Source organism: Triturus cristatus, chromosome 5_1, assembly GCF_964204655.1.
Source record: "Triturus cristatus chromosome 5_1, aTriCri1.1, whole genome shotgun sequence".
NCBI classification, from domain to species: Eukaryota; Metazoa; Chordata; class Amphibia; order Caudata; family Salamandridae; genus Triturus; species Triturus cristatus.
In genome coordinates, this window is record NC_140587.1 from 771,333,631 (window position 1) to 771,354,443 (window position 20,813).

Here is a 20,813-nt window from a genome sequence, read left to right on the forward strand (position 1 = left end):
GGGCTTTATAAGAATTCAGAACATAACATAACTAATCCTTATGGGTTTCAGAGTAGCGAGCTACTCGCCAAAAAAGTGATTCAAAACCCCAACAGGGGTAGCAAGCGCTATATAAATAGAAACCTCTTTCCCTCTTCTATCCCGCCACCGATCCAAATAACTGAATAACATATCCACCACTCAAATGACTTCATATTTCACTATACTAATTTTCAACACTAATCCTTTATGGGTTCCGGAGTAGCGTGCTACTCGCCAGAAAAGCACTTCAACACCCATCAGGGGTAACAAGTGCTATATGAATGCAAACCTTTCTTCCCCTTCTATCCCTCCGCTATCCTTCTCACTCCAAATAACTGACTAATATCCACCACTCAAATTACTTTCATATTTCACCATACTAATTCACCACTAATCCTTTATGGGTTTCCGGAGTAGTGTGCTACTCACCAAACAAATGCGCTTCAACACCCCATCAGGGGTAATAAGCGCTATATAAATGCAAACCTTTTTTCCTCTTCTATCCTTCCGCTATCCTTCCGAATCCAAATAACTGACTAACCTATCCACCACTTAAAATTACTTTCATATTTCACTATACTAATTCAACACTAATCCTCTATGGGTCCCGGAGTAGCGTGCTACTCGCCGAAAAATCGCTTCGACGCCTCGTCAGAGGTAGTAAGCGCTATATAAATGCAATTACAATACAATACAATACATGAAAGTGAATGAAAGGTAGGTGGTGGATTCGATTTATCATAATGCCCCGTCGGAACCATATTCCCCTATACAGTTAAGAATGCCCCCGCATACGAAGTTGACTAAAGATATCTTATTAAGAAATATTTAGTCATATCAAAAACATTTAACGTCGCTAAAATAATAAATGTATTATGCTACTATGGCAATACATATTTATTGGACAATTTTATGTAAAATAGTGTATACATAATATAAACAGAAACTATCGAAATATACAATAAATGGGATCCTAATCGGTAAAGAAAGTGTTGTATCCCGTATATAGTCAAGAATGTAATACCAATCAGATGCAAGTTAGGTTTACGTGAATCTGATTGGCTACTGATACATACGTCATTTTGGAATGCTGTATGAGGTATTTAACCCACGTCACTGGTGGTTCGTGACCTTTTCCCTTCAACAGGCGTGAGAGTGACAACCTGTGATTCCTGCTTGTTATTTCATGTAAAGCCCGTAATAAATATCTTTGTTACAATTGACGTAGAGTGGTGAACGATTCTTTCCCATTGCACTTCAGAAAGCTTGTTAGGTAAATCTTTTCTTTAATTTATATCTATCCTACAGATGTTTGGTAGGGAAATCTTCCACTCAAAGATGGCGGACAGTTTGCAACGAGATGAATGAAGCCCTCAGTCTGCAATGTTTTAGTTAGTCTAGTTGTCCTTGATTGAAGGCCGGCCGCTATTGCCTAGTCAGTGTTTCTTCGTCGCTGGTTGGAGGATGAAGGCTCCGCGTCGTCAGGAGGCCCCAGTCACCGGTGGCGTGAGCAGGAGGGGCCAAGCAGCAAAGAGTGTTTTCAATCTAGACTAGAGCCGCACGCACACTGGGATCTTGAGAGGCGGTGACAGACACTGAGGGAGGGACGCTTCGCATCATTCGGAGGGGAGACCCCTCCCCTTGACAGACGCACGCCTGACTCACCGGTGACTGAGCTGACCCCCTCCTTCATACACATCGTTCCCTGGCAAACAACGCAAACTGTGGCACCGAGCTAGCGCTCTTGGACCCGCTCAAAACAAGCACAGACCCCCCCCCAGCCATGTGGACTCTCTCCTGCAGAAGCCTTGGACACGCTTGCCCGGCCCTTCTCATCCTGCTCCTCCTGGCTTCCCAACCTCTGCAGGTCAGTAGCGCTCGCATCTGTTTGACCCTTGTATCGCCCTGAAAACAATTCTGTAGGGATTGTAAAATGATTAACTTATTCTGTAATGTTGCGCATGCCTTCTGCAATAGCTTTGAAAGTCAACAGTTATTGAGAACACGAACGGGTCTCCTGTTAAAAAAAACTCTCCACCGGGGACATGAAACGCATTTTGTGTTTTAATCATAAATTGCTGTTATCCAACAACTCTTACAATACCAGTGACACGTTTTACGTGAGAACAAAACAGTCCTCATGGTTATGTACAGGGCTGGAAATGGAAAATATATTCCGGAATCCCATATATCGGGGGTCAATGAGTAGCAGCAGAATGGGGGTGGAGTCAAAGGGCTGATGTCCGACAGTTAACTTTTATTTTTATTAACTGTGCTCCAAATAAAGTAGAAACAAAGACCATTCCAAATGTGTTAATGAATCTATATTGGCCTACTTAAGAGGACACAAACTGTCTGCTTTGTAAAATGTCTCACCGGGTTGATGCACCTGCTGCATAGATCTTTGTGTACCCAGCAAGTTCCTGGGTACACAAAGATAACAGGCGGTCAGTGCGTTTACTTAGCTGGCGACATTTGTATACAGTCTAGTTACTGTATTGACTCATTGTTAAATAGCATAAAACATAGTTCTGTTGGTTACTGCTTATGTTCCAGAGATTTTTGGATGTTACCCTAGGTCACAAGTGGGTATCCTTTTAGTTTAGAGAGCTATGAACCAGCATCAAGAGGCTGCCCCCGAACTTTAAAGCATACGTTTAGAACCGTACTGTTTCTTCATAATCTTTTGTAATTATAAGGTTGTTAAAACAGTTCCTTAGGATAGTAACCACTTATTAGAAATGCTATCTCAGCGGTGATTAGTGTAATTAGTCGAATAAATACATGCATATAAAATTATTGCTGAGCATACATACCTCCTGTGTGTAAAGCTCAACAAATCAAAAACCTCCTTCCAAATACGTTTATCTCGTAAGAACGTGTGAAGTGACAAACTATGTGTCTTTGCTTCCTCGATGGCATTGACATGAAGGTGTCAAGCACGTCTAGCTTCCAGTCAAGATGAGACTTGAACGAAAGTACTGCTGATGGCCGTTTGAGTGAATCATATCTCATCCATGCCAACAGTCTCCATTCAGACGGGAGGCCATCGATTTTTGGAGCAAAAAAGGTCTTTCTTTAAGTCAATGGGAGTAATACATTTTCACTATTTAAAAAAAAAAAAAAAATGCTGCCGTGTATGATATATGTTGGACCCAGCTGGAACTTAAAATAAGAGACCCCTTTCTCACCCCTCAGGCTGCAACTCTGAGCACAAACCACACACAGTGCCGGCCCTCTTGAATGGGTCCCATCAATAGCAAAGCAAATTGTCCTGGGACACAATCACATCATTTGACTGGGTCCAGCCTGGATCTAGCTCAATAATAGCTGCCGGACTCCCCTGCAATCCAGCACTGAATGTGTGCATTTTGTGAATGTTATATATTACAAAAATGTATGTGGGTGGCTGTGGTTTTTCAGGGAAATCTGGTATCCCTAAAATAAGGACACATTTTTTGTCAAGTTTGTAGCAGTTTATAAAGCGGTATCAGACTAATCATGATAACCTAAGGGGCTGACAAGACTAAGTTTACCAGTCATTTGGAATTCCAGCAATGTTTTTCATGCATACGACAATGTCAATGTTTAGAGAAAGACAACTGTTTCCAACATACATTCTGATTACAGCACGAGAGACTTAAGTGCGCCTGTCTGTTTAAGTAGACAGAGAATGGAACTAGTATCTATTTGTTGTAGCAATAACCCCCCTTTTCGATGTTGTGATTATTTGTTTTGCAGTAAAATGAGGTGACGGTCTTTATATATAATAAAAAATGTGTGGTCTAAACCATTTATTGAAAACGTTAATAATCTGCTTCTCTTGCCTATCGTGAGGGTAAACAGTTTGTTATGGATTTCAAAATTACGCCATGCACTGGGAAACATGTTTGATTGGATTGTAAACAGTCATAACATGTAAATTGAAACTAAACTGGTACAGTAGTGACTGGTGTTGGTCCTTTGTTTTCTTACTCATAATTTTGAACTTGACCTACTTGACACCGCCATGAACTGGTAAGGTAGCTCCTAGTGCTAATGAACATTGTACCAACGAACTTCTTACCAATAACAGAGGTTTCAAGTTAAGTGGGCTGATTTCACTTTCATTCCTCTGATGGTCATGAATTATCATTGTTTTATGACTTCGTGATGAAGACACCTGCTTCTAAATTGAAAGCTATTTATTTCAGGCTGTAGACCGAATACTTGAATTGTTGTGATAAACGTACAGATTAGCCTATCTCCGTCAGTGGTGTAGTCACCCACTGGATCCTGCTAAGTCACTTGAAGCACTGATTTTACAGCAAAAGGTCTGAACTGAAATGCTATCTTTAGCCATTCTTGCCTTTTTGGATTGCAGCATTTTACCTTCTGCTTTTGAAGCCAATTCCTCCTGTTGTGCCTCTCCCTCCCTGTGCTGCACATCATCTGTATCCCCCTCATGCACATAGCTGTATGCCCCTCAATTTCTGCTGCTATGCATAGCGTAGTGCTTACCTCATGCTCATCACGGGTTGCATCTCGGAGCCTCATTACCCAGTATTCTATTGATGTGTATCACCCAGTACTACTTTGTAGTGCGTCTCTGTTCTTTTGCACATGCTTATGTACCACAGATAGTCTTTATGTTGGTCTCTATGTTTGGATGTCTGCTTGGACTGTTTGACAGTGGAAAAACGAATGTTTGTACGTGTAAGGAAATGCCTCTTCTTGTATGGTCATCCACCAAGTTTTTCAACTTATGCTGTTGGTTTTTCGACTCTTGAGAGTGCACTGAGGCCTGCTAACCAGACCTCCGTGCCAGTGCCTTGACCCTAAAGTGTATGTCGAATTGACTGTACCCAATTTGAAATGGCTAACTTACCAGAAAGTCCCTAGTAAATGTTACTCTGGTACCCAGGGCAAGTAAGTTAGAAGGGTACCCCAGGGCCTGCAGCACTGATTGCGCTTTCATAGAAGTCCCCCAAGTAAAACAAGTTCCCCAGTCCGCCACTGCATACTGATAGGGCATTCATACACTGCTAACCTGACATTGCCATTGAAAGCAATGGCAAAGCCACCACTTCCCCAGGGCATGTGTGCAAGTCACCCTTCTGGCAGACCTACTGAGCCCCAAAGGCAGGGTGCAATTTATGACACAGTCCTTTACATGCCCTAACAGTAAAATTCACAAAACTGTTTTTACTGAAGAAAGGCCTGGTCACTTAAGTGGCGAATACAGGGTTACGCTGACCCCTCACCTATGCTAACTCCTGAACGGCGCGACCACAGTGGGCACTGCAAGGTATCAACCAAATTATTACATTAAGCCCGACTTGTATCTCAAGTCGAAATTAATGTAACTTGTTTCAGTGTGCAGCTTTAGCAAAGCTGACACTTTGTTGCCTTAAACTCCTGTGCCTTCCCAGGCACACGTGGAGCCTGCTCCATTAGACGGCTTTTGGACCTCCTGGAGAGACGTGCCAATGACTCTCGGGAACGAGAACAATGAAGGATTACAGGCCAGGGTGGTGTCACCTCCCCCCTGCAGGAGGCCACTTGAGTTTTTGCCCCAAAAGGCAGTCTTCAAAGGTGAAGCCACCTTTGAAGGTCAGATGGGCCGCCCCATTGTTGAGAAAGAGAAGCTGGCACAGGGAGCAGAGAGGGCAACCCAGTTCCCAAACTGGTTTCACTGGGGGGAGTAGCCCTGAGGTAGCCACACCCCAGGAGTGGGCTAGTGAGGTTTTAACACCGACAAAGGAGTCTCTCCATCTTCAGAGTGGGCAGAATGGTGGTGCCCTAGTGGCACTTTCTGAGCATAAAGGGTGCACCCCTGGCACCCAGACCTCAGATCTCGACTAACCCGGAAGCAGGACCAAAGGAGGACTGCCCTGCTGTACCGAGGGGCCAGCAAAGAGAGGCTGCACAGATGACAACTGCACCTGCTGGCTAGCGAAGAGAGGGACTGTGACTGCTGTGTCCTGCTCAAGGAGAAGGTGTCTTCAGAGCCCAGTCAAGCCAAGAGAACTCCAAGGTCCAGCTAACTGGCCTCCTGTTGGCTGCACAGCGACGCAACAGCTGAAGAAGCTTGCTGGGTCAAGTTTGTAGCCCATAGCTTTCAAGTGACTACCGCCACCGCCGTGCAGCACCAAGGACCAAGACCCGACACACAGTCGCACCCCAGTTCACTGAAGTGCTGTCAGAAAATTGCTGGTACCATCAGACGGTGAGTTATTGACCCAGGAAGGATTGGCCTGTGACCTCGATTATGGGCAACTGGTAGTCCACTGGCGACAGAACTTCAGCGAGACCGCAGAGGACTTTGTGAGACGTCGACATTATAATCAGGACACCCCTCATCATCTTTGTTGACTGAGGAATCCCTGCAGAAAGACCCCCGTCGACAGTTTCGCATCCATACCATGTTTAGAGCCAATTATCTTGCTGGTTCCCCTGATTAACTCCCTGCCAGAGTTGGTTGCCTCAAGTGCTTCTAACTGACCTCATTGACATGTACTTACCTAAGTTTTCTGTGAAAAAGTTTCTAAATGTTCAGTTCGTTGACTTTGCCAAGGTTTGTTTGTGGTTGAGCGAAATTGCTTTGAATTGTTAAATCAATATCTCCGGAACCCTCTAGTGGATCTTTTTCGTTCTAGTGTCTAAATTCTTATAAAAATACAGTCTATTTTTATAAATTGGTGTTTGGATTTCTTGAGTGTTGGGTCAGTTTCATTTTGAATTGTTATGGTGCTGTTTAAATGCTTAACACTTGTTCCTCTGTGCAAGCCTCGTTGCTTGGTGCCACAATTACCCAGGGTTGAGTTGAGGGTTTTACAGACAAAACCTACTAGACATAAAAAAGTGTTGGTAAGTGTATTACCACCATATTATACATCCTATTTCCTCACAGTAGGTGTTTTAGGTCTGTGCATGGACTGTGCATGCTTATGAACTCATAAGTTGAGTTCTTATGTTTCATATGGTATCATTTATTTAGCGCTTACCCCTATTTGGAGTGCAGAAGCGCTTGCCTACATGGGTACCATGCAACATCATGTAGAGTGTGTGGTTGGAAGTGTGTTGTCTTTGTTTTGATCCTGTGTGGGAAGTGTTTCTATGTGCTGCACTAAGGTGCGGTTATCATGTTGTAGGGCACAGCACTTAGCAGTGTGATAAATGAAGAAGTGAAACACTTTTTATGGTTTTCAGTAAACTGGCAGCTTTGAACAGCTCTGCAGGTCCCTTTATGGTATTTCTTACGTACATAGCTGGTTATTGCACTGGGTTGTTCATTCTCAGATATTTGTTTAAATTTGAAGGTCCTAAGCAGGCATAAGTTAAATGGTGAAATGAAGTGGTGTGTATGGTCTATAAATAAGCAATACACATTGGCTTTGTCAATACTTGCTAAAGTGCACTTCTTTTAAGGGGCTGTAAAACACTGGTCCTCCTGAAGGGAAGATGGGCCACTCTAGTGTGCTGCCGAATCACCACTACTTTTTAGTTTGTGTGCATATTTACACACACCCATGAGCGCTGAGTGTAGTTTTGTCATTCCTTCCTCTTCAGTTGAAGTGTTCTTTGAGTTTTTAGTTCTGTAAACGGTTAATGCTGGCGAAACATGAGGCTCACCCAATTTTCCCGCTGAAACTCTGGTTGTCTAGACAAGAATAGTACAGTGAACACACATCCTTTTTTGCTCCTGATAAACATTTCATGGGGGTTTCTTTTTTACCGAACACGAGAGATGTTTTAAAATGTGTATCTTAAACTATTTCTAACATTTGCGATGCATGTGTGACGTAAGTAAGCCCATTTTTAAAATTCTAATTACCAGTGCATGCACTTTTAAACTTCAAGGAAGCGAGAGAACTCGGACACAGTGTACTTTCGAGCAATGTGCATTGGGGAGAGGCAGGCAGGGAACCGTTTAGGATGACTAATGTGCACTGCCAGCATTTCTTTCCAGTATTGCTGATCGCTGAACACAAGGCCTTGTGTAACATCCTTTTATACAGTGTCACACTCATGGTGCTGCTTTGTCATCAAAGTGTTGCCTTACAGCAGCTTGAAATTCTGCTGCACAAAGCATGGATATATACCACTGTTAAAGATAATTGTCTCTTGTGGTGTAAGTCACATTTGTGAATTTCTTCCCTTTCGGTTGCGGTGTTAGGACATTTTTTAGATCATCATTCAATAGCAAATACCACAACGTCAGTGGCAGTAGACTATTGTAACATAAGGAGAAAACGAGCATTGGGCCACATCCTAAATAAAAAAAACTGTTTATGAGCAAGAGGAATTAAGAGAGGAACAAGAACAAATACAAATATGGACTAATGCTGAAAAAGAAACTTAGGAAAAAGGCTATCGGAATCCTAGAATTTGTTTCAACAGTACATGTTCAGAAAACGCTATGAACAGAATTGGTAAAGAAATTATTCAAACCTATTGCTGATATTTAATTTTGTTAATATTTCACTAAGTGTCAATTGTCAACTTCTGAAACTTCAAACTTCCCTTGTCCTTTGGTATCCTGGAATCCTCATATTGCAGAAGCAAAGGTGGGCAAGTAGAACAAGGCCACACAGAAAACCAGATTTAAATTGGGGTGCAGAACGAGAACTTTAAATAGCAGAAAATGGGTATTGCTTTACTGGTGTACACATCACTAATCAGTTGTCAACTTGAGTATTGTGTTCTTTTCGAGAGGCCGTATCTGGGTTTTGTATCCAGTTCTGAAGCTCTTGTGTTGATTTTTTTCTGAGTTATGAGGTCTCCTATGCAAGCTTATCTTTAGCTCCATGTTCCAACTCATTTATCTGAATTGTTGTCTGGCTTTATAAGCCTCATTTAGAGAATTGTAAAGTTCACGAAGGATCCTCTGGACCTTTTGCAGACTGTCTTTGTCCGTAATAATAACTTGATTTTATGTAATGCTTCATATTCTTCTACTGTTGTTTCTGTTGTGCTCAGATCTGGAGGTCTCATCTGGGGTATAGTATCCATTTATGGAGTTTGCCTTGTCATGTGTCTATTTCTTGAAGTCCATCTAGAGTATTGTGTCTGATTCTGGAGGTGTCATTTGGAGTGGTCTCCAGCAAATGTCATTCAGAGTCACGAACCTTGTTTGAAGGTCACATGCGACATCTTATTTAGTTCTGGAAGCCACCTTCTTGCACTTTCTCTCTGTGGGGGTCTCCTCTGACGTACAGTATCTACTTCCGAAAGTCACAGATCAAAGAGCATGGGGAAGTGTGTGTATCTGTAGCTTCCATTGCTGATTTATAACCTCTTCCTTTTTTGCAAGCATGTGTGTTTGTACGGGAGGTGTGCACTGCTCCTACCGTGGATGCACCTAATGTTTGTGCAAGAAAAAAATACTATGCTTCTGTCCCTGTACTTTAGAGAAAAACCTCTTCACTATAAAGAAAAAAAAAAGTAAAAATGATTGGATTTGCCAATGCTTGTTGATGGGACATGGAGTCATCAAGTGACCAAGAATGTCTTGGACATTGACTTCCACCACTGGGACCACAAGACTTTAAAACAGTCTTAATTGAAATATCCTTCTTCAACATTTTCTTCACACACACTCAAAATCTTAGTGTTTTCACACCCGTGGGGGCCTTTAACTCTTGACGTGGCTGACTTCTGTGCTTTATAAATGTAAACTGTTTGCGAGCTTTTTATTTATTTCATTTATTTATTTTAGCTTGTGTGAAAAAGATGAAAATTAAAAAGTTTAACTAAAATACACCAGAAATAATCATAATGTGACACTGTGGAAATGATGTATTTTGCTCGATTTACTTTCCTGGAGAGCAAGAATTATAGATCCCACCAGGGTCACACTGACAGCTGCCTGGCCATTGTCTAATGTCGTTTGTGAGCAAGGCGAGGTGCCTTACAACCTTCCTCTGAAGGGATACTTCTGTGCGCAGTTTAATTGGAAGACTTCGATTTGATGCCACAAAACATGCGCAGTTATGATTGCAAATTTCCTTCTCTGGATTATTTCAGTGAGCAAATATTGATGATCTTTCTAAACCAACCACCCCAATTATTGAGGAAAGTGAAAACGTAAAAACGGGCTGTAATCCGTATTTTGGGAAGGACTTCATATCTGCATCTCTGTTCAGCAACATTTCAGTTAACATCTCCGTTAACATCTCCAAACTTGTCATAAGCACCCAGCGGGTCTTTCACATTTCATTTTACTCCGGCGTTCCTTCTGGGCAGGCCCGTACCCTGACCCACAGCTGCCACTTTCAACGGACATGTGGACAAATCGGGTAGATTTTTATGCTTCTTTTATACTTTCCCAGTGAAATATGAAGTTTAAAAACTACCAATCACTATTTGTTTAACTATTTTTGAGGTATGGAAGTGAGATGCATACATTATTTTACATAAAGCTGCCTTTGACTAGTGAGCGTAGCGGCATAAACATATAACAATAAATGTGATTTTAAGGTACTGGGCCAACCTTTAATTCTGTAACCCATCTTCACTAGAAAATATTAATGGGCAAACTCCATTTGCTAGGTTGAGGCATTCGTTTCAAGGAACTATGTTACTTTTAGGAGGTTGTTCATTTCCTTCCTGCTCTGAGAGCTTGATATCTCCTTTTAAAAAGCATCAACCCACAGCTTACACAAAGCACTAGGGTTACTCCCAGTACATCTTTATGCTATACTTTTGTTGAAAAAGTATTCACCAATTTCTAAATCTGTAGGGTTTGCATGTGTAGTGCCTTTAGGTGAAATAATGGCAGTGCACAGTAACTAATATCGGCATTTGGAGTTATAAACTACAAAATTACGAACCAATATTCAATAATAAGCAGAAGCCTAATAAACTGCTCACAAATGAAGGAAATAGTAATATTTGGTAGACACGTGGCGGAGAAGCTGTACGTTTGCATTACTACCTCAATATTAGGGCTGCTCTTCAGAAAGATATAAACCAAGATGGTGGGAGAAAGGACTTGCATTTGAGGAGAGGAACTGAGAGACAATTTTTGGCTATGGATTGGCCAAGACATTGATATTTCTACTGGTGGTTCTGCCTGAGCTTCCCATAGTTACTGGTACACAGTGATATTGCTTGTATGGCAATCTCCTGTTTTTAGGTCACAGCCTACCTATGCTAAAGATATCTTGGGGACTTTCAGAAAGTTGACCTGGGAATGCGTTCTGCCCGTTGCTTGCTATTGGCTTTGTGATTTGTAACTCACGTTTTCTAGCTTTCCATTTACTGGCTTTGTTTGCTTTTAGGCTGTTCAGCTTGAGTTCGTATCTCCCCATGCCAAAGCTGTGTTTACAGTATTCTTCCATGAATTTGTTTTCTGTAATAAACTGGCCTTTAAATCTTGTTCTTATCTTGTCACATTTACTCTGCATTCAATGACAGAGGTTAAATGTCAAGCTGTGTCTTGGAGGGAGCCTGGTGTTTAATTTACTTTCAGCAGACTTCACTGTGAAAGGGTTTAAAGGAATGAGGAATGCAGCGTTCCTTCTCCATGGCTCCTGCTTGTGCCTTTAAAAGAAATATATATATTTTAGATATAGCCATCTCAAAAGGTACCTCGTTCTTCATCTGCACAAAATATTCACCTTTTATTCTTGTGGCATAAAGTTCACTATTGGCTTTCTCAGTGTGGGTGAAAGCATGAACGTTTCTAAAATCATATTTGTGAACTATTTAAAAAAAAAAAAAACTTGCACTGATTTAGTCTGATGTACTAGTAGTACTAAGATGAAACCGTTCTGAATGTGAATGAAATACGTTTTGGGCATTTTTGCAGAGACTTTTTAATTTGTAACACTTAAAAAAAGAAATTCTATAAATGAAGGTGGCCTGAAAGTTGGGTGCAGGGCACCCTTGTTACTTGCTTCATGCAAAGTTCTGTAGGGCCCAGACTATAGATCTACAGGGACTTTATAGTATGGATTATACAGCAGCCCTGGCTTCAGTGCAGCATAGCTGCAGGTAAAAAAAAAAAAAGCAAAAAACGCTATAAAGCAAACAGTGCTGGCTGTGCCATAAAGCTTTTTAGGTCTCGCCTGACACAGCGCATGCGCTGCTCTGGCGAGACTTATTGAGAGGGCTCCAAAAAGTGCTATCAGGCCAGCCTAGAGCTACAGTGCATGTGCGCGGGCTCGCGCGCCGCGCTTTACCGCAATTACTTTCACTTTCGCGGCCGCACGGCCGCTTTGCATAGCCAATAGGTCTCGCTTTTGGGACCTTATAAGTATTTAGTTATGCAACTGTCGCATGGCTAAACACTTATAAGGTCCCAAAGGCGAGACCTATTGGCTATGCTAATGCTTGTTTTCTTTACTTTCAGCCATTTGCAATATGGCTAAAAACATAGATCTTGCATAGGTGACACTTATTGGCTTTGCCAGTGCTTTTTTATTCTGTTGAAACTTAGTAACAAATCTTTTTTTTTTTATTTAAATAGTTGTTAATCATTGTTCCTTAATTGCAGCCTATTATTTTGAATTCCATTTCAGTCTTTTTGATCGCACCTGTTTTCCTTGATTCACTGTATTTCTTTTTTATTCTAATTTTGTAAATTCGTGGGATAAGTATTTTGTGTATTAATTTTTTTATTTAATTCATTGTAATGCGCTTTGTTATTTAAAAGGGAATACACTTTATATATACACAGATGTTCTTTAGCTTACCTGGGTTGTTTTTCTAATTTGGACTCTCCTGAGTGAACTAAAATCTTTTGACACAATATAAGGTAAGCCTAGCTGCTTTTGTGTCAAGCTTCCAGAGGGATAACGAGAGGTTAATTTAGTGTTTTTTAAGGGTCTTTTGTGCTTCACCCCAACAAGGAGTGTGGTTGTTGCTGGAGAAGGGTTTTCACCCAGCTCGCAACCAATAACTCAAATTCCTATATTGCTTCTCCCTTCACATCCACACTCCCCCTGCTCTCTGTTTTGCTCTTTATCCCACCGTTCCTCCCTTGCTCCCATAGTCTTCCCTGATGTGTGGCGTTCCTCAATCCTACGTGGTTGTGTTTTGTTGCTTCCCCTCGTCCTGTCCAGTTTTTAAAATTTGTCCAAAAGAATTCGGAGGGTCCTTAGTGGGGCACCTCTCTTTATAATCCACCTTTGTTTTTTGGGACTCGCCTGACCCAGCGCATGCGCTGGTCTGGCGAAACTTATTGAGAAGGCTCCAAAAAGTGCTACCAGGCCATCCTAGAGCTACAGTGCATGTGCGCGGGCGCGCGCGCCGCACTTTACCGCAATTACTTTCACTTTCGCGGCCGCAAGGCTGCTTTGATGTTTGATCGTGATCGCAATCGCGATCACTTTCACTTTCGCGGCCGCTTTGCATAGCCAATAGGTCTCGCTTTTGGGACCTTATAAGTATTTAGTTATGCAACTGTTGCATGGCTGAACACTTATAAGGTCCCAAAGGCGAGACCTATTGGCTATGCCAATGCTTGTTTTAGTTTGCCACTTGATCTTGGAGCCATAAATTGCAAAAGAAAATAGCTAAAAGGACTGCTGTATCATCACACTGTAGTTGGCCTTTTTTAAATGTATTTATTAATTATCTGATGATGTACTGTATCGGCAACAAGATTTTTAGGTCTTGCTGAGCCAGGGCATGTGTGAGCGTGCATGCGCCATCTGTCTTTGATCGCGATCACTTTCGCGGGCCGCACGGCCGTGTCACTTTCGCGGGCCGCGCGACAAATGCTTGTTCCAAATTGCTAGTGGTCTAGCCGCCATCACTGCTAGTGCAATCGTTTGTGATCACTGCGGATTCTACGCTGCCAGTACCCCAGCCGCTGCCACTGCAATCCTTTGTGATCGGTGCTGATTTCACACTGCCAGTGGCACAGTCGCTATTGCAGCTAGTGAAATCATTCATGAACAGTGCAGATTTTATACTGCCAGTGCTCCGGCCGTCATCACTGCTAGTGCCATCATTCACGATCAGTACTGGCTCCACGCTGCCGGTGGCATAGTTGAAAATTATTGTGGTCACTATCATTGCTAATGCGTTCTGTTCTAGTGCTCAGTCATCATCGGTCCTAGAGCTCCCCCTGCATCCATCTAGCCACCCGCCGTGACAGCACCCTTGGTCACTCACAATGACACTGGCGCCTCAGTCATATTATATGAGGGACCGCCTTCTCCCACCTTACCAATATTTTATTGCAAGTTTGTCCATTTCCCACCACTGCTAATGCCCCAGTATCACCACTGCCAACGCCCAAATGCCAGAGGTCCCTTCGCTCTCATTTTCAGTGCCAACTATGCTGCTACCCCTAGTCACCATCACTGCCAATATCCTCCGACAAAATGTATGTAAATATTCACGTCATTACTACTGTTGGCGACCAGAGTCACTTCATTGCTCGCACCTGAGTCACCTACACTAGCACAGTGACCAGTCCCACTTCTGCCCTCAGGCGCCATTAATGTGAGTACCCAGGTCACCATCCCTGGTAGCACCCAGGGCCACTTCCTATTGGAGCACGACGTAGGCTGATTTGCATACAGCTGGTCTCTGTTTAAAGAGGCCTACTGAGCGAAAAACGACAGACAGGAATGCGACCCGAGCGATTCCACTCACCACCTTCGCATTTGCTTCGATACCTATGGTATATCACTGCCAGTCTCTGTGGCACACTGTTGCGAGTACGCCCAGAATGCATCGTTGCATGTAGCTCACTCACGAACGTTTTCAGTGCCCCCTGTCAGAACACAACCAGTACCCCTATATTCACATCGCTACCAGTACCCCTACTCTTTTTTTTCACTGCCAGTAACCCCAGTCACCACTTCCGCCAGTACCCTGGGCTGGGTCACCTTTACTGCCATCACATTACTGTCAGTGCTTACTCGAATCACTGCCGGTACTTAGTCACATTACCACCAGTACTCTTAGACACATCACTGCCAGTACCCAGTCACACCACTACCGCCACTCTGTCTCATCACAGCGTGTACCCCAATCACACCCCTACCAGACTCCGAGTCACATTACTGAGAGTACTCAGTCATATCTAGTGGCTTATCGATAAAAGATGGGGACCCCTTCAGAATGTCTCTCACATCCCTGCCGTAACCCCAGTCCCATCACTACCAGTACTCTGTCACATCACAGCGTGTATCCCAGTCACATCACTACCAGTACCCTATTTCACATCACAGCGTGTACCCCAGTCATATCACTACCGGTACCCTATGTCACATCAAAACGGGTAAAGCAATCACATCCCTACCAGTACTCTCAGTCACATCACTGAAGATAAAGCAGTCACATCACTACAGGTACTCTCAGTCACATCACCGAGGGTAAAGCAGTCACATCGCCACAGGTACTCTGTCACATCACTGAGGGTAAAGCAGTCACATCACCACTAGTACTCTGTCGCATCACTGAGGGCAAAGCAGTCGCATCACTACTGGTACTCTCAGTCACATCACTGAGGATAAAGCAGTCACATCGCCACAGGTACTCTCAGTCACATCACCGAGGGTAAAGCAGTCACATCGCCACAGGTACTCTGTCACATCACTGAGGATAAAGCAGTCACATCACTGAGGGTAAAGCAGTCACATCACCACTAATACTCTGTCGCATAACATAATACTTATAAGGTCCCAAAAGCGAGACCTATTGGCTATGCCAATGCTTGTTTATTCCTTTTGTGGATGCTGTTTAGTATCAGCAATAAGTATTGGAAATTCAAAATGTCGGCTAATTGTCTTTCAAAGGTAAGACTTATTGGCATTGTAATCAATGATTTCCCCTGAATGCCAATGCTTGATTTCCCATCTAATTGATTACTTTATTTTGTATTTGTAACGTAGCAAACTTCAGAGCAGTGGTTCTTAACCTTTTGTCTTCTGTGGACGCCCCACTTAATGATTACTGGAACCCGGGAACAACCACTGCATCATTACTGGATTTCCCGGACCCCCACAGAGTCACTGCTGGAAGTCGGGGGCCTAAACATTTTCAATTATTTGAACCGCAAAAAAATACACAATAGAAGCAAGCTTCCATCAAACAAACCCATAAATTATCAAATATTTTAATTCACAAAGAAATATTTTAAAAAGTTTGATTTTATTGAGAAGGTCGGAGCTTTTCTAAATTGAGACCACTCATTGTCCAGACTATTTTCTGTTTGATGCTCTTGCACTTCTCTCAAGAATCGATTTGAGGATACTAACTTAATTTTTAGCCTCAAATTTCAAATTCCTTCACATTCACAGAACGTTTTAAGATTTTCAGTTTTACCATTTTGCTTTCACATTTACATACACCATATAAACCTTGTAATAATATTTAATTTTCTAAGCAGTCTCGGATCCCTTGAATAGACTTTGCGGACCCCAGGTGGAGAACCACTTCATTAGTTTGCAGGCTTCAGGGAACGTTCCTGTGGATTACTCTGCGATGTTTTCAGGGTCTCAAAGTGTATGGCACAATATAGTTCTTCAGTCCGTTACATTTAATTTTAAATGCCATAGGTACAGTTTTTACTCCATATACAATGGCGCTATAGTACATTTAAGTATTCCAAATGGGGTTTTAGGCCAGTTTCGACTGTGCACTGGATTGCAATGTCCCAGTGATCGAGTTCAAAACTACCAGCAGATGAGTCCAAAAAATGAATAACTGATTTGAGCGCTCAAAAAGGGGTCACTGCAACAAGTAGCAAATACACCTGCTTGTAGCTGCTGATGCAGCAGCGTTTAAGTAGGGATTAGGATGACATTTTCCGAGAATGAAAGGAGGCGCTGACTCAGCAGTCCGGTTTACACAAGGCGGAGTGATCTAGAACTGACGCAGTAGAGACCGCGTGAACAGATGACTCCACCTTCCCAGCCTTGGGGTTTCATGGAAAATAGTAGCGCATTCTACTAGTTAAACTCTTCACTAAAACCAGTTCGCCTAACTCGCGTCTTAATGGTCTATGTGTTGGCGGGAGGCGGAAATGGCTGGTTGAACACAAACCGCGTAGGGTGGAAGCATCTCTGTTGCGTTGCTCGCCGTTACTTTTTCAAGCACCAATACATTTGAAGTGAGCTGAATTTGTTTGATGTTTGTGATGCAGTGCTGCACATATTTTGAAGCAGTTGGACAGATGTCTCACTGTGCTGCAAGAAGGTGGGGAAGAGGAGAAATTCGGGCAGCTAGAAGTTTTCTACCTGCTCCTGCACCTCATAGAAAAGAGAAATGAAACAAGTAGCACTGTAAAGTGTTAGAATAAAATAAGGGTTATTTTGGAATGTTAGCAGTGTCCTTCGGGTGGAATTGCAGTTGTTAAAGGCCATCTCTTTCCATTGCGACACCTATCAAAACCTCCAGGATATTAAGGCATGGATCTGGAAATTTTGTGGCACAAAAATTAACGTTTTGCGGCACAAGTTTGTGTTTTTTTATGGCATTTTTTCTGCCCTTTATTTTTGTGACTGTTAATAGTTATGTCCTACTAAAGGGAACCTGCAAGCTATTCCATTTTTTTTAAAATTAATTATATCTCCGTAACTGGCCAGTATAATACTATGTAGACACCCGTCAGTTATTTCATACATGTCAAAAACGACAATTTCGGCAGGAGACTTACACCACAAAAGCTGGCTTTCTTTTAGCAGTTTCCTGCCTAATTTGCCTTTTCTTCAATGCAAGTCAATGGGGAGAAATTAAGTGTCCCAATTTTTGTTTCAAAATCTCCCTCTTTCTAGTGACAAAATGTTGGCATGTGTATTGTTTGTTGTTCGGTGAAAGGGAGGTCATGTGGTATACGAACAAAGCTGCCCTTTGGACCTGGGGGGATATGTTCTAGTCCCAGCGTTAGCTCAACGTCCTGTGATCCTGGGCAAATCACTTAATTTCCCTGTCCCTAAAGGAAAAATAATAATAATCTGTCCTGAAATCTAGTGGTCATATAAAGTTCTGCAGTGCCCTTGGACCGAGTTCACACTATATGAAACTGCAAAAAAGAATTAAAAGAACGTATTTCTTACAAAAGTAAGTGTTTGTGTGGTGTTTTATGCATGAGGGCATCAAAAGCATATCCCTGCCAAATACTTAAACCTTCATTTAGTCTCGAAATATTACATATTTGCGGTTTTTGAGTTGCTGCACATTAGCGTGTTCCAATTAGAGTAAATTTGCAATTAACTATTTACTGAAATGTGACAAATATGAGGATATATATATATATATATATATATATATATATATATATATATATATATATATATATATATATATATATATATATATATATATATATAATTTCTTTTTTATCAAACACTTCCCTTCCGCGGAAGAAAAGAAAGGGTCGCACTCTGGTTTCGGGTTCCAAACCCTTTTGGTGTTTTATGTTTTATTTTTGCAGGTTATAATTTCTCCTGGGACAAACAAACCAACGCGTTTCGGTCTCCACTGAGACCTTGCTCACGGTAACGCCACATTGTTGGATCATATGTTTTTAAACTCTAGATGACTTGCATCATTTCCTGTAACCATGTTGAAGAGCATTATGGGATTTGGAGTTCAATATTATATGTTTACAAAAACCATTTACTTATAACATTTTTAATAAAATACAATAAAATAAACCTCACCCTCACACAAAATACATTCCTTGTTTTTGTAGGTACAGAATATGCCTCTGTTTGGAATTAATAGTACAATTCATTCTTCTTTACATACAGATTTAATTTTCTTTATATATAGTTATTTTTTTATATTTTTTTCGTTTTCTTTTATTTATCAGTGTATTCCCCTATTGGAAAATAATCTCGCTATGTTTTAATTTTTTTGATAGTAGATTATAAAAACTATATGTCGTGTGCACTATTACTCACACAGCACCCATGCAGAAACGCCACTCAAATTGCATTTCTTGAGAAAATTCTTGGGCTCGCTGGGGTCGCCGGAAGGTTTCTTGAGAAGGGGATTGACTGCCTCGTCTTTCCATTGTTCTGGGAATTTGGCCATGGTGATGGATGGTGGTGAGTTTGTTGCTGATTATCATGCTCCCGAGGTTGTAGATGGTGGTGGAGACGTGGGTTAGTTAGGTAGGTGTGGGGGTTGTGTCTGTAGGAGTGAGGTGGCTGAGGGTGTTGGCAGTGGTGTGTTTGGGTATTTTTTGTAGATGGTGTAGGCCTTGTTGTGGAAGAAGTCCGCAAGGGTATCGCAGAGTTCATGGGAGGGGGTGATGATGTTTTCGGTGGCTGCGGAGTTGGAGAATTCTCTGACAACACTGAAGAGTTCTTTGCTTTGGTTCAAACTGGCTTCAAAGTGGTCGGCAAGGGTGCTCCTTTTCCTCTCTTGCAGTATTGGTGTTCTAGGTTGAGGGTGGTCTGTGGGCTCTTTGCTGGTGCGCCATTTTCTTTTAAGTCGTTTGCATTTTCGTTTGGTAGTTCAGTTCTGTGGTGTACCAGCTGACCTCTTTGGAAGATCTCTTTGGTTTGGTGGGTTGGATGGGGCAGTTCTGTTGGCGCAATTGGTGATCCATGCGGAGACGTTCTTGACCGCCTGGTCAAGATTGGTTTTGGTTCAGGGGCAAGCGTTGTTAAGGGCGTCGGACCACTCGCATCACATCCCACTCCACTCACTAGGAAGTGAATACCCATACTGCCGTGTACACAATCTAAATGGCATGTTCACCTGCTGCTGAAGATCAGCGCAGGCAGAGAGTTCAATTATCCAGGATACCACAAGCAGCGACCTCTGGAGAATAAAACTGTAACCACACATCCCTCACTCCCTACGAATGGCCAGAAAACTAAATTTTCCGAACTATGCTAGCAGACCAGTTATCCATGAACTGTGCAATTTGAGGACCATTGACAATGTTTATGAGACGTTTTGCCCTTTTCTTTGGACGCACAGAAGCCAGAGAGTGCAGTAGGTTTGCTGAATTGCCAAGTGCTGGGTGATGTTGGCAAATATATGTATTCATTCTCGCAATAACCCTTCGGCACATGCAGAGCTTAGGTTTCAGTTAAGCTAGAAAAGTGCGACTTCAGATTTTCTTACCATTGGCACAATTAGTAATGTTCATTCACTGTTCATTCTTTTGTTGTCTTAGAATTAGGCTACTTTAAGATGAAATTGGGTTACTAAACCAGTCACATGGAACAGGACAGACAGTCGTCCCAATCGGGGATTTGTCAAGCAGGTAGCAACCCCTCAAGAGCTAGACGCAGGTGAGGAGTGCTGATGACTGATTTGAATCTGGGTTTTATAATGCGCGAACAATAACCCTGAAGAGTCTCGGCACCAAGAAACAAAGAACAAAACGAACACAGTTAGGGTTTAGCAAAGAGCCGTGTTTTTAGAAGCTTGTGGAAACTCAAAAGAGAGGGAGCAGATTTTACCTCTAAGGGAAGGCGATTCTAGTTTTGAGTCATTCAGAGCATAAAGCTCCTACCTTTCCAGGAGGAGAGCTTGTAGGGTGGCACAACCAGAATCCTGGCTGGGCAGGACCTAAAAGTCCTGTTAGGGACATACCATCTGAGTTTTTCTCTTAAGAAGGCAGGACCTTGTCCCAGAAGCACCTTATTTTTTGTCAAACCATTTTTATTGCAGGACCAAGTATATCTTACAGCAACCAGGGCGCATGTCAGTGATGTGGGTTTCCCGTCCCCCCCCCTTAACCATTTATCCGTGCAGCATACACAGCCGTACTGCCCACATCCCACATCCCGGAGGCCGGGCGGCATCACTTAGTCGTATGGTACATTGATATAATACTGACAAGAACGAACTTCTGGTGGGGAGACCCGCTGCCCGCTTTTGAA

At 42.4% G+C, this 20,813-nt stretch overlaps 1 protein-coding gene across 1 annotated transcript in view; it reads left to right on the forward strand.

Annotated features, from left to right (window-relative positions):
• The first annotated feature begins 1,543 nt into the window (after positions 1-1,543).
• Positions 1,544-20,813, forward strand: part of NPC1 (NPC intracellular cholesterol transporter 1) — a 318,816-nt gene continuing 299,546 nt past the window's right edge. Inside the window, exon 1 of the mRNA XM_085605758.1 lies at positions 1,544-1,888. Within this exon, the coding sequence (XP_085461884.1) occupies positions 1,805-1,888 (84 nt within the window). The 5' untranslated portion in view covers positions 1,544-1,804. The remainder of the gene's footprint in view (positions 1,889-20,813) is intronic.